At 41.6% G+C, this 14,136-nt stretch overlaps 2 protein-coding genes and 1 pseudogene across 2 annotated transcripts; all 3 read right to left on the bottom strand.

The window, feature by feature from the left end:
* Positions 1 to 1,252: 1,252 nt before the first annotated feature.
* On the bottom strand, positions 1,253 to 2,044 carry LOC130180415 (GTPase IMAP family member 9-like). Its single transcript, XM_056393922.1, has one exon. The coding sequence runs from the start codon at positions 2,042 to 2,044 to the stop codon at positions 1,253 to 1,255; it is 792 nt and encodes a 263-aa protein (XP_056249897.1).
* A 1,364-nt stretch (positions 2,045 to 3,408) lies between these two features.
* LOC130179741 (GTPase IMAP family member 9-like) lies at positions 3,409 to 6,771 on the bottom strand. Its single transcript, XM_056392749.1, has 2 exons — positions 6,647 to 6,771; positions 3,409 to 4,673 (listed from the first exon to the last, which is right to left on the bottom strand). The coding sequence occupies exons 1-2, from the start codon at positions 6,666 to 6,668 to the stop codon at positions 3,709 to 3,711; spliced, it is 987 nt and encodes a 328-aa protein (XP_056248724.1). The 5' UTR covers positions 6,669 to 6,771; the 3' UTR covers positions 3,409 to 3,708.
* Positions 6,772 to 11,409: 4,638 nt separating this feature from the next.
* LOC130180810 (U2 spliceosomal RNA) lies at positions 11,410 to 11,591 on the bottom strand (annotated as a pseudogene).
* Between the last annotated feature and the right edge of the window lie 2,545 nt (positions 11,592 to 14,136).

The raw sequence follows: 14,136 nt of genomic DNA, 5'->3' as shown, positions 1-14,136 counted from the left end.
ACATTATGGAAGTACATGTAATGAATTTACAGAGTGTAACACCATCTCTACCCTCATCAGCTAACAAACACTTATTTCATATAAACGAGGCATCAAATTTCTAGCCAATAAAATGGCAAGAATTTAATATAAATATAGGAAGAGCTCAAGATGCAACAACCCGGCATCCAAGTTAACATGATGAAGTTTTATATCTAAAAATACAATACATAAAACACACACATCAAAACATACAATATACATACATGTACAATATACAGTCTTCCAGATCCCTTACTTTAAATGAAGGGGAAATGAAAACATTTCAAATTGGGCAATAGTACAGAGCCCTGAGTGAGTGCTGGAAACGCTCCTGCGTGTGCATGAGATACAATTCATTCACATATTTTGGTTCTTCTCAATTTCCAAAGCCAAGTGTTGCAGTAGCCTCACCTGAAGAGAGGTTATGAAATCGATACCCAAGCACGGCACACGCAGTACAATTCATCAAATTGTGGTGGACTTGCAAAGTTAGCATGACTGTGTCTGATTATAAAATCAAGGTTTTAACATTAAAAAAAAATATACGAAATATATATATGGAAATAAGATTAATAGGATTATATTCGCAGGGAGTAAAAAACATGTCACTATGAATTAAAAATCCCTCTTAAATGTGAAGGGAATTGCTTTACTTTTTGATTTAGGGATGATGGAAAAACATTAAATAAATAATTCCTGACAATGACTTATATAAGTTCAGGATACTGTCACTGAAAATCAATTATTTTTACTTTATCAATTTAGAGATTTTCCAGCTATTTTAAAGTACAAATGTAGGACTTTTATTTTGGAATTTCTCTAAACTCCTGGTTAACTGGTGTTAACTGTACGTTCAGGTGACCACATTCTTTTGGCCATGTACACAGAAAGACCAGAACATGACCAAACGTGGTATGAACTTTTATAATATTGTGTAACTTGTGAACCCAATACTAAACTCTGTGTAAGAAATGTCACACCTCCACTCTGTCCTCCTCTCAGCCACATCTGTATGCATCAATGAAACATACAGTCACACTAACTGGAGCACAAAGAAATCCTGGGCAGACGTGGTTGGACAAAAACATGGCTGGATGAATGCAGGTTTTACAGAAGGTGGCCTTCACTCAGTGGATAAAAGGACCTTGAGTCCTAAAGTGCAGCTGCATATATTAACCATCTATTCACTATTCAGAGGCAGGCGACAAGTTCACCTGAATGCTTCCATGTCCTACTGCAGGAGACATTTACCGTGTTTCGTTGACTCTCCTGTTAGATTCATTTCCCTTTCCACCTCGGCCCTCAGGGCGTTCCTCCTCTGCTGCTCCGCTTCCTTCAGCTCCTTTGAAAGTCTTCTCCTCTCCATCTTTGAGGCCTTTTTTGCTTTCCTGAACATCTTTGCCGTGTAGTGCCGTCCTTCATTCTCACCAATCATTCTGACAATCTTGTCCAGGAGCTGATCGGTCTGCTCGTGGTCGTTCACCTGGTTGTTGAAGACATGATATCGCCCATAGCAAACCTCAATGAGCTCTTTGAGTTCTGCACTCTTTGAGAGGAAAGTTTCAATAGTTTGTTTCTTCAGTTTGTCACCGTGTGTGAACAGTACCAGTGAGTATCTGACTGCCTCCTCACCAAAGGTGCTTTGAATCATCTTGATTGTGTCTCTCTCCTCCTGGGTGAACCTGCCCAGCCTCAGAACCACCAGGAAGACATGAGGACCAGGAGCAGACAGAGAGACACATGTCTTGATCTTCTTCAACACTTCTTCTTGGGTGAAATTAGTATCAAACAGCCCTGGGGTGTCGATGACAACCACCTTCCGACCTCTGACCTCGCCCTCAGCTCTCTTGCCTTCAAATGTCCATGAAGAAGAGGACAGTTCAGACTGAAACGCTTCTCTTCCTAAGATGGTGTTTCCTGCTGCACTCTTCCCCGCTCCCGTCTTCCCCACCAAAATGATGCGGAGTTCATCGCTCTTCTTCTTCTGCTTCCGGGATTCTGTTGAGATAAAACACAGTAACATCTTTGTTTTTAGCTTTTTATTCTTTTGCTGATGGCACTGTATAAAACACCAAACTTCAATGCAGGATTGAATGTATCCCACTAAGAAGTCTTATGAATCCAAAGCCTGATCTTCTTCCTCTGAGCCATTGAGCTCCGTTTTTTGAGGCACACTGTTGCACTGTCTGACATGATGCTTCATCACCATGAACACACACACACTGTTGTTTTGTTTTCTTTGACTCAGACCCACACACACCGTCCTGCTGCCACAAATACTCACTATAGCACCAAATGTGGATTAATCTGCGGCTGAAAATAGTCCCCAATTAATCCATCATCATCTCCTCCTGTTTCAGAAACTTTGTTTAGGAAGTTTTAGGAAGTGATTGAGCCACTGTGGGTAGCAAGACCAGTAAGTGTTGAGAGACACTTTTGGGATTTGTTGACTATATAGAGTAAAGTAGCCTTATCTTTAAAGCTCCATCTTTTCCTCCTCTGTGTTTTATTTGAAGCGTTGATCCATAAGAAGATTTATTTATGGTTTTAAGAACCAAAAACCATCTCAGTGAAGTTTTACATCTCCTCTCTCAGGCTTCCCTCTGGAGCTCTAGTAACAACAGGTCGGTCAGCCAATTGGGAGAGAGGAAGCTCTGATCCTGTCTTCTGATTTGCTTTTTGAAGGGTCCAATGTAAAATATAGCAGATTTCAGGTAAAACACTCAGAAATCTTTGTTGTGACATCACAAAGTTCCAGAAGTCCTGACGGCTGGTTTTAAGGCTCAGTTTCCGAATACAGGCTGTGTGCATTTCTCTGTGGACTGATGCTTTGATACTTTCACAGTATTAATATAGAACCTGGACCTGCTTTATAATCAAATGGACATCTACTTTTATGCTATATTGACCTTTAATACAGAGTGAGCTGTTGTAACGTAAGACTGGCAACAGTGGGAAAGGCTGAGGATGAAATTGATTAGAGAATGAGCAAGAACTATGAAGCATATATATTTTTCAGTCACCTGATTCCCCACACCCAGGTGCTCACCTGTTCCTATTTCCTTCATTAGTTCCAGAGCACTTCATTCATTTCCTGCAAGATTGTCTATCATTTCTTGCTTGTAGCTTTTTCCTCTCTGAATTCCTGCCTGTGGGCGTTTCCTTTGCCCCTTTGGTCCGTTCACCTGAACTCCAGTTTACCTATCGCTGAGTCCAGCCTACCAATTGATTTCACCCCTCACCTTTGCTAAGCTTTCAGTGAAGATCCTCTAACTGTGTCTCTGGGTCATGTATATGAGTCCTCCCTGTTTTACTGAGCTGTGCCAGTTTCACCTGTCTCACATATATTTGTGCATGAATTTAAGAAATCAATGTACAGAATCCACATTTACAGTTTGACATAATTTAATTTAGATGCTACAGATATACAATCATTCAATCACAATCCATCATGGTAAGTACATTTAATTACATTGACAAATTAATTACATGATTTTACTTATATATAACACTAGTGTACAGTCAAGACATTGTTAGAGATGCAGCATAATACAAGCTGATTAGCTCTGTTTCATCTAAAATAATTTCAGTTATGAACAAAAAGAGATTATGAGAATCACCCTTAACTTATTTGTGCTGAGTTTACCAGAATCAGAAATTGCTGATCATTATTATTTGTACGCTCTCTTACTGCACGTGGCAACGCTCTGAGACTGCCACTGATAAAGCACCAATGCCAGCTCCAACAGCTGCGCCAGCTGCAACTCCAACTGCCAAACCAATGGGACCCGCTGCAATTCCAAGCAGACCTCCAACAGCAGCACCACAGATTGACGCTACGGCTACCACTGGAGCACCGACGAACTCATTTGACCTTTCGGCTCGAGCTCTGGCTTCGTACTCGTATCGCATGTGCACCCGCCTCTCCTCCTTGCGGTACACCTTTTGTGTGCATTTGGCTCTCAGTTCATCCAGCTCTTTCTGCTTATGTGCTTCCATCTCCTTCAGCAGTCGTTGTTTCTCCTTCTCTATAGCCGCCTCTGCTTTCATGAACATCTCGTTGGTGTAGTAGCTTCCACCGTTAGCCATCGTCATCTTGTCAATTTTGTCCAGGAGTTGACTGGTTTGTTGAGGGTCTTTGATTTCATTGTTGAAGACGTGTCGATCAAAGCAATTGCGAACGAGGGCTTTCAGCTCGGCGCTTTCTGAAATATAGCCCTCAATGGTGTGCTTCCTCAGCTGGTCTCCGTGAGTGAACAACACCATCGTGTATTTAGCAGCATCTTCACCAAACGTGGTCTGAATCATCTTGACGGTTTCCTTCTCCTCCTGGGTGAACCTGCCCAGCTGAAGAACCACCAGGAAGGCGTGAGGACCAGGAGCAGACAGAGAGATACACATCTTGATCTTCTTCAGAACTTCTTCTTGGGAGAAATTGGTGTCAAAAAGTCCCGGCGTGTCGATGACCGCGACCTTTCGACCCCCAACATTCCCCTTGGCTTTGTGACATTCAGACGTCAGGGAAGATGGAGACAGTTCTGACTCAAATGCTTCCCTCCCCAGGATGGTGTTTCCTGCCGCGCTCTTCCCCACTCCGGTCTTCCCAACGAGAACGATCCTCCTTTCGTTGGAATCTGAGGCATCTCCGAACCCTGTCAGACAGAAATACATCGCATCATACAGTGCTGCAGTGTTAGAGGCTGTGTGGAAGAAAAAACCTCTCAACTGACTGCATTTTTGAAAATGGATGAGTTACCTCTCACAAGACAACTGCACTTATCCTCCGAGCCATCAGTAAGTCTCTGATAAACAACCTTTGTTTACCTTGATGACAGTGCATTTTTCATGTAGTCCAACAGGTCTGTAAAGACTGATTGCCAACAAGTCCAACAACTGTTTCTGCTCAGTGTCATGATGGTGTAAATGGAAATACACTTAGAAAAAACACATTCTCTAAATTAGCAAATGAAAGGTTAATGGGCCAGTGTCCTCCATCTTCAGAAAACCCCTTCATTCACACCTTTAACACGTTGGATTGGAGGGGCTGTGTCCAACCATTTCTGTAACTCTCCAGGGGCCAGGGAGTGAACTCCTATCTCAGCTGTCTTTTGTAACTTTTTGTATAAATATGTCACTTTAAATGTGCTTCAGTTTGAATGTGGTCCAGGAGAGACTGTCACAAAACCTCTTATTGAAATTATATTATCCCTACCCTTTGACTCCGGAGCTGTTCAGAACAGGTACAAGCACTTTTGATTTCAAATTTTAAATTATAAATAAAAGTTAATTAAAATATCGTCTTCAGTATGTATAGTTTTAGCAATTAATCACTCGAAGGCTATCAGAATGGAAAAGCAGGACTCCCACAGATGATGTAATGATCCAGTTTTAATTATTTCAACTTTGTTCCTGAGAAATCAGGTTTTGTCTGTTATTTCAAAATGCTTTGCTGTTCCAGCAGCAACGTCACGGCGCCATAGAGTTTGAAATCAGCTACAACTGACCCAGAATTGTGAAAGTGAATTGATTTAAGCTGCACTGAACTCTTTCTTCCACCTGGAATCAGCAGCCTTTAAGTTTGAAGTCCATTTGAAACAACACACCCACACACACACACACACACACACACACACACACACACACACGAACGATTCATGAGTTTTGTAGAGTTGTAAAATTGTGTCATCTAGGTGATCAGCCCTCTGACTGGATCTGCAGTCAAAACATTGCAACATACAAGAAAGATCATAACCAATAGTTGTGATCAGTCTGTTTATCACAGTTTGAGAGATGATGATAGTGTTTGTGTTTCAAGGCTGTGCTGGAGATCCCAGTAGATCCAGTCCTGTGTAATGTCTGAGCGCCTCATTGCTTAGTTCCTGCAGGCACAGTGTTTACACCTTCTTGAGATTTCTTTTAAAATTGATCCATCAGCAGGTTGCAAACATACAAACCTACATGTTTGTCCGTCCATCATTTGATTTCCTGTAACAATCTTTGTAGGACTTTGAATATGATACCTGATGATACCTCCGATGATGGCACCTTTACACTGTCCTCTTTACATACAGACTTGTACAGGCCACGTTTTGTGCTGAACGTAACAACTAGGTCAACAAACAGACAGAATGTAGTACTGAACTGAAGTCAGTCAGAACTAGAGCTGTATATCAGGCCATGTGAATAGTGATGTGTTCACTTACTGCTGTAAGTACCGAAGTGAATATGAACAGTCAGTTGAACTGGACGGTGATTTGAATCAACAGATTGATTTGTGATTTCTAACGCTAACATTAGCAAACCAGCTTAAGGCACACTGTGTGTAAATATGACAACTGATGCCCCTGCATCAACCTGACATGTCTTGGACCATTACAGTAACTGCACTATAAGTGAATTTCAAATTGTAAATTTACATTACTAACCAAGAAAAATTAAATATATTCCATCTCATATTTTAACCTTTCTAACCCTTAAACACCAATTAATTCACGCTTGTTCTTCAGCTTCATAATTCACTGTCTAAACTGTAACAATCCCGAAGGATGTGTTAATTAAACTAAAATATAAATGACTAACAAACTGAAAATAAATAATGACACTGAAAATAACAGTTGACTCTTACCTAGATAGTTTTTCCTGCTCATGTTGCACAGCTGAGAGGATCAGACTCCGCTGTGTGTCTTGTGATGTACGATCACTTTAACCTGTCTTACCTCTGCAGGGCGTTCCCTCTGTCTCTCTGCTGTCTACTGGAATTTCTGAGCACAAGGAAGTACAGTGTGTGTGTTTTTTTTTTTTTAATGTAGTCACTCTGCAGTCAGCTGTGCATGTGTTAAATCACATTTAAATACTTGACATTAATGTAGATGTTTCATGTATAGAAATCAGCTCATACCACAAAAAAAAATGTGAAGCATTCCATCATACACTGTAGACGCCATTTTTGTTCTATAATGAGAATATAGAGAATAATAGAAAACAACTAGTGTTAATGAACAAGCTGGTCTGTCCCACATTAAAAAGAAAACGTCACACTCTTGATCATTCACCAACTGCAAAGTTAGGAAACTGGAACCGTTCATTACAAGTTGGATGTTTGTCAACAAGTTTAAACATGAAACTCCGGTTCTGGCAGGTTTGTGTGCCACATTTTGTGAAGTGATTGCAAGCAGCTATTGTTATGCTAAAGAGGAGAAGAGTAGTTTATCTTCATGACAAGTCTGAAACTGTTAGGCTTGGTAACGGGAACAAATCTGTTTTTAACTTCCTATTTCCTGGTTGTTTAGAGAGTAGGAATGTTTAGATGAAGCCTGAGATTTTTCACACTACAATTACATTAAACGTTATCTATAGTATTTCTGGAAGTGACCCCTCTTTTGTGTGAGTTGAGTGGAAGGAGATTGAAATGAATAAAACTACTGTTTACAACAGAAATGAGAATCTACATCTGCTAGGAGTCTCTCAATCAAAACAATAACGGAAGACAGGGTTTGGCGATGTCGATGTGAAGCGTGATGGGATCATGGGAGTTCTTGTCTTCACCACCACTGCCGTCAGCTTTAGGATTCCTTCAGTGTGAGTGGTTCAGCAGGTTTTTACCAGCAGCTGAATTATCCACAGAGGTGTCCTCCTCTCCACAGCAAACAGACCAGCGGATTATAACCAGTAGAAAACATTGAATAGAGCAGTTTCATGTTAAAAATCAGTGATTCAACACAAACATATTCAGTTCACAACCTCTCATCCATGGCAGGAACAGTGGTGTGGGCCCTGGTCCGGTGTGTTCACCGGGGCTGCCTATAGGTACTGTGTGCTGTACATGGGGATTAGGTGCTGGTGCTGCATGGGTCTTCATCACAAATAACAACAGAGGGGTGATGATAGGAAAGGCAGACCCTCCTCCCCAGGATCTGAGACACTCTCACCCCTCTCCACAATCAACCTGAAAAATAAACCAAAAAACCTCTCTGTTACAGTCCAGCCTCTCTCTCCACTGTTCAGCCGCCCAATCCCTGGACTTGCCCCGCTGATGGCCGGCTCTGGTACCTGTCCCTGCTGTGGGCCCCCAACCAACCCTGTCCCCAACCATATACACAAGCTCCTCCTTCTTTCTTTTTTTCTTGTATTATGATTATGAGCAAGTACAGGTTGATATTGTGTGTTTATGTGTGTTGTATGCTCATACATGCACAACCTCAATGCCATTCTATTTATTCTGTCTCACACACACACACACACACACACTTACACTTTTAACTAGATATCCTCTGCAAATATGATTATTTTTCCTTTTTTTTCTTATTATTTTTGTTTTTCTCTTACATCTTGATTGGTTGTTTGGTCCAATCTATCTCACTATTGTTACAATTGTCTTCCCTTGTTTTGTTATCACTTAATAAAGGAACCAACGCGCTTCAGTGACACAGGACAGGACGTCTCCAGCAGCTGGGAGCTGAGCTGTCTAATGTTTCCTCAGCTTGTTTCTCTGATAACTTCAGATCCAGACGTCCGACGACTAAAATCCTTCATCTGGGTCAAATATAGAGCTGAAAACCACCAAGGTGTAAAAAGTGTATGTGGCTTAAAACTAGATAAAAGTCAGTGTTGAGCTTCTGTCAGACAAACACACTGACACATGATCACAGAGGATATGATGTCATTGACAGGTGACCTAATGAAATAGACCGTTGCCATGATCAGATTACATTAAGTTTGAAAATTGATGGAAACATTCAGGATAATGTACGAAAACAACTCAACAAAAGTAACATAGCTCTTTGGACATTTTTAAAGTTACATGTTTTTTAACATAACTAAGTCTACAGACATGCTGGTGACTGTGAGAAGCTACAGTGATGCTTTGAACTAAATCCTAATGTCAGCATGCTAACATGCTCACAATGAAAATGCTGTTAGCATGCTAACATTTGCTAATCAACACTAAGAACAAAGAAGGCTACAGTTTAGACTGATGGGAATGACATTAGCTTTGTAAGTATGGTTGAAAGATTGACCTGATAATAGCGCTAGATTAAGAGGTCATGTCCCCTTCAGGACGGTTATGCCTGTCTCCCATTTCATTACAAGTAAACTCAATGTGTATCTTAAATCAAATCAGTATAAATAGGAAAAACAACGTACCTACTGCCGAAACCTGTAGTGCAAAAATGTTAAAGACACCTTAGCTGTAACCAGATGTAATTTGTAACGCAAATAATTGCTGCAGAGAATTCACAGTCTAAAGTTTGCCTAAACATTCAACTAGGCTCATGGGCTGTTTGTCACGCCCCGTCCTGCTGGTTAAGCTTTTAATCATTATTCCCTAGTGTTTCAAGTCTTGTGTGTCCTGTTTTATTTTGATACTCACCTGTTGTCTCGTTCCAGGTCTCTTTACTTCCTGCCCACCTGTCTGATTACCTGCCCAGCCCTCATGCGCTGCACCTGTGTCTCGTTGTCTCCCCTTCCCTAGAGTGATTAGTGTGTGTGTTCGCTTCCTCTCCCTCGCCAGTTCATCTTGTCCTTTGCATCAGCGTTCCAGCAATTATTTGTGTTTTTCCCTAGTAAGCCATTATAGTTTTGACCAGTTTTGAATTTAGACCTTGGCTTTGTGGATTTTTGTACTTTTGCCAGAGTGGACTGATTTACCATCTACTGACCTTTGCCTGGTTTTCTCTGCTGGATCAAGCCTGCATTCTTGGGTCTTTCCTGCGTTTGTTACACTGTTCTCTTTTTTCAAATGCTTTGATAACTGTAGTATGCAGTGTTGTTGTCTGTTGCCCTTCATGATTTTCTGAGCATACTTTGATGTTTCATGACAAATATCAGGCTGGTGGAGTCTGACATCCAGGACACTCTGATAAACTCTCTCCTTGGACCCAGGTTGAGAGGAACGCCGAGAAAAATCTAAATCACCATCTGACTCTCAATTATTGTCTGGGTCGGTCATGGTGTTCCACTTTTGTGGTCTTGAAAAGAGATGGGCACAAATTAATATCACAGTCAGGACGTGTTCCCCCGATGCACTGGACTCCTCAGTTTGGTGGATGGCTGTAAATAAATGCAGTGGCATAAAGTTATCAAGATCTGGAGAACAGCTGAAGATAATTTACTCATCAGAAACAAACACTCCACACAAACATAAGTTCTGCTTGTACTTGAAGTTTTGAAATGTATATTAGATACTTACAAACTTATATAATTATAATCCATCCTTTTATTTAACCGACCTTTTTGATAACCAACACAAAATGTCGCCCTCAAGATGTGAATATTACCTCGTGGATTTAACCTCTTGACTTTGCCTCGAGGATCCCTGAGCTTGAAGTGACATATGTTCTCTTTCTTTTTCTCTCTCCCTCCTCTCAACCTTCTAGCTGTGTATTAAGCAGGGAGCTGTATGAAAAGTATACAGATTCAGCCAGGTTTTTACATGAGAAAAGGTCTAGCAGCTTCCACTCTAAAATCATACGATTTTACTTGGGTTACTTTTGCTTTATTTTGTTGTTCAATTAACATTCCTCTGAAACCTGTACTTATTGACACCATATGAGCCTTCATCTGCTATTGCACCGAGTGTGCCAGTTGGTGTTGTTGAATACTTTTTTTTGTGGAGTAATAATGAGGCTTGAACAATAGAAATGTCACGTTTCTTGTTTTGTTCTCTACATTGTTTTTCAGCTTTTGAACTTTGGTGCTCATTTAATTTTGTTACCTTGTTGCATCCACTTCTTCTGTAATGATTTAATGGTACCTGACTGGAAAATTAGTGTAACCCGCTGTTTATCTTGATGAACCAACTCTTAATCTTCCCATAACCTGAGTTGCTGGAAATGTGAATCAATACATATTTAGTAAAGTTGATATAAAAACAGAGCAAAAAGAGAGCCATGTAAAGTTTTTTTTTTTTTTTGTGTGTGTGTGTGTTATATTTTTGAACACATTTCAATATCAACATTTAAGTCAAACCAACAACAATGCTTAAAAACCCAGCTAGACATAGTCACATATATACAGCGATAGAAAAATGTGGTCAGGTTGGGTCCAGATGTTTCAAAAAGTGACTCTACCAGTCTTCCCATTTATGTTGACCTTTTGAACTTTTTCCAATTCTGGGTTCTCCAGGTGATTAACCAAAACAAGTCAATGCAAGCGGTTTATGAAGCACCGTGAAGTTGGTGTCTTCCAACCTTTAAAGAAGAAATTTTTTGCCAGTACCATGACCCATCAACAATGCTGTTATTGATTCGGTCATGTCCGTAGAGTGGTTTTGCATGATCATAATGGGTAAAAAACTGTAGGAAGAGCTGACTTCCTTTCTTTGAGCCAACGACAAAGTGTCATGTGAAACTCTGTTAGTGTCATTGCTTGGTTTTCCACAAGGCGAGAGAAGGTTGCACCGTACCTGGCGGCACTGCAATGCCGGGTCGATGCGTGGAGCGAACGGAGCAAGCCCCTTTTTTCGGCTCCCAGTTTTGAAAAATCACTTTAATATGTTTGTCCTCGTATAGAGGACATATCAGATATTAAACTGATAAGAACAGAGGTTTTCTTTTCTTTTGAAAAAGTTTAAATCTCATTTCCACACAATTCAAATGTAAACAGATACAATTCTTTAATGTACAACAGATATATAAATTGCTGTAATCAGTAAAACCATTTTAAAACAATAAGAACAATTGTTTTAAAAGGCTTTACAGATAAAAATTAAAGTTGTCAATCAAGGTTAAAAAAAAAAAAGGTATTTCATATTGACGTTAATAATGAAGAGTGTCTGTGTTAACAGTCTTTAAAAGGGAGTGCATTGGTTAAAATGATGTCTTCCATGTCGATTGTGTTTGTGCAGTAGCAGGGTGACACCCTACAAACGGCCGCTCGTTCCGCTCCCCCGAACACGATCTCTCTCGGGATCCTGTCGTGGTGCTCAGAGGAGATCCACGCCATGTTGCTCCTTCCCACCTGCCACACCCGGAGAGCCTGGCTGCCGCTGCTTTGACCTTTTCATTTGTGGCTCCGGCTCCTTCATCCGAATGGGCACAGAGGCGACGCCATCTTTGTGGCTGTGTCCTAGGCCTGCCGCCAAAAGCCATCCGGATCACAGCCACGGGGGGGGAATCTGCATGTGCTTTCTTACCAGCAAGTTTCTGGATGTCCACATGGCGTCTATTATCGCGGCTAAGATGAGCTACGACTCGGTGAAGTCATCTTTTTTCATTGTTTTCGGGCTCACCCCATACAGCACCAGTTGTGGTGTAAGGACCTCCCTTGCTGGCAAGTACGGAATTGCTTGCCGATTGCGAGCCAGCGCACTGGACTCACTGGTTCCTGCTCCTGCACAAAAGACATCAGAGAACGATGTTTGGTTAAAACATGCAACTCCTCCTGCTCCAGGTTAAAATGCTTTAAAAATGTTGGGATAAAAGTATAACTTAATTCGTCTGAGATAAGAACCCATCCAGAATCGTGTCACCGCTCTGGTCTTGGGGTTTGGGCTTGGGTCTTGGTCCTGTTTAGTTTTGACCCAGAAGCCCGCCCAAACCAGTCAGTCAAGTCCAGCGTCCTGTTGACAGATAAAAGGTCAGTGTATAAAATGTTCACATCATCCATATGTAAAATACATTTAGTGTTGAGTCCCCCGCTCCCGGGAATTCCCACCCCATTGATTTGTTGGTCCCTTCTCAAAATCTGCGCCAGCGGTTCTATATGTAGCAGGATGGTCTTGCTTGATCCACATCAGGTGTGGGTCCTTTGCTGATTGAGGGGTGGAGCCGCCAGCACTATAGCTGTGTTCTGGTGTTTCTTTGTTCAGTTCGCTCTCGTCTCCCTCGAAGCTGGCGTTCATGTGTGGTGTGGCGCTGCGTGCGGTCTGAACCGTGTGACGGTTGGCGTGGCTGATGTGCTGGATCTTCTCCACCGCTCCGAAATTGTAAGTCCGTCTCGCTTGGTGGTATTGGGGTATCTTGCGGTCTCTGGGCATGACACCTGCTCTTGCAGTGGGTTGGTCTGCTGGCTGTGAGGAACCGGAGTTGTCCGTGCTGTTGGCCCGTCCTGTTTGGTTCACTCTCCTCAGCGTTTAACCGCTGCTCTTCCTCTCCTCTCTGGCGGGAGCTGTGTTGATGCTCCGTGACACGTTCGGGCCTGGGCCGTGCGCCGGTGCTCCATTCAGTGCGTGTTGCGGTGCGCCATTCCCTGGCTCTACGCCCTGCTGCACCGGGACTCTACTGCTGTCTTGTCTGTGTCTTGTGAAGTTTGCTCACATCTGGTCGTGGCTGTGATATCGCCACGGGTCTGTTTTATTCCCCTGCCTCGTTGATGATCAACTTCAGTGACGCGCTGTAATTTGCTGTTTTTCATTGTCACTGTATACTGAACAAGTTATCAATCATCTGTGTCAATCATATGTAGTTGGGGATTCTGATTAATTTCCTTTTGATTGAGTTTGCATGTTTCTTTTTTTTTGAGTGTATTACTAAATGATTTGCTTTTGTTTTCTTGTGTTGGTTTTGTTCTCTTGTTCACATATTTTGATTTGATTGATTTATTTGATAAATATTTTGGTGATTGTTTTCTTTCTTTTTCTTTTCAAAACGTCCACCACTCATGTGCTAAAGTACCTGTTGTGAAGAGTATCTGTGGTTAAAGTGTTGCAGCATTGAAAAAGCTAATGTCATTGTTGAATTGTTTAATCGTTTTTTAAATAATTGAATATAAAATAAAAATATATTTTTTCTATATCTTAAATTTACGTTCTGAGTCTATTGTCTGAGTGCATTCGGACCTGCGTCCTTAACTAATTTCCTGGTGGCGAAATTCCCCCAGGTGGCGTTGTCGTGTAGCACTAAAAAGAAACGCATTAATTCATTCTATTCCTTACTAAACCCCTCTCGCCACATATACATGTTATGTAGAGGAAAGCGGATAACGGGCAATCCTGGCGGACACTGCAGTTGATAGCGACTGCTTTTGTCAGATGCCCGTTAATCATGAATTTGCTGGTAATGCCCCGATACAGCAATCCCACCCAAGCTATAACCTTTCTGGGATCCCCATTTTTTGCAGTACCTGGAAAAAAAGTACTGGTGCGAGACCCCATCAAAAGCTTTCTCAAAGTCTAAA

Source organism: Seriola aureovittata, chromosome 13, assembly GCF_021018895.1.
Source record: "Seriola aureovittata isolate HTS-2021-v1 ecotype China chromosome 13, ASM2101889v1, whole genome shotgun sequence".
NCBI classification, from domain to species: Eukaryota; Metazoa; Chordata; class Actinopteri; order Carangiformes; family Carangidae; genus Seriola; species Seriola aureovittata.
Note: the sequence above shows the minus strand (reverse complement) of the source record. Positions and strands in the feature narration are given on the sequence as shown.

Coding starts and splice junctions, on each gene's coding strand:
- LOC130179741 (XM_056392749.1), bottom strand. CDS start 6,668: ATGAGCAGGAAAAACTATCTAG. Junction 4,674..6,646: donor GAGCAGGAAAAACTATCTAG/GTAAGAGTCAAC, acceptor TCTGTCTGACAG/GGTTCGGAGATGCCTCAGAT.
- LOC130180415 (XM_056393922.1), bottom strand. CDS start 2,044: ATGTTACTGTGTTTTATCTCAACAGAATCCCGGAAGCAGAAGAAGAAG.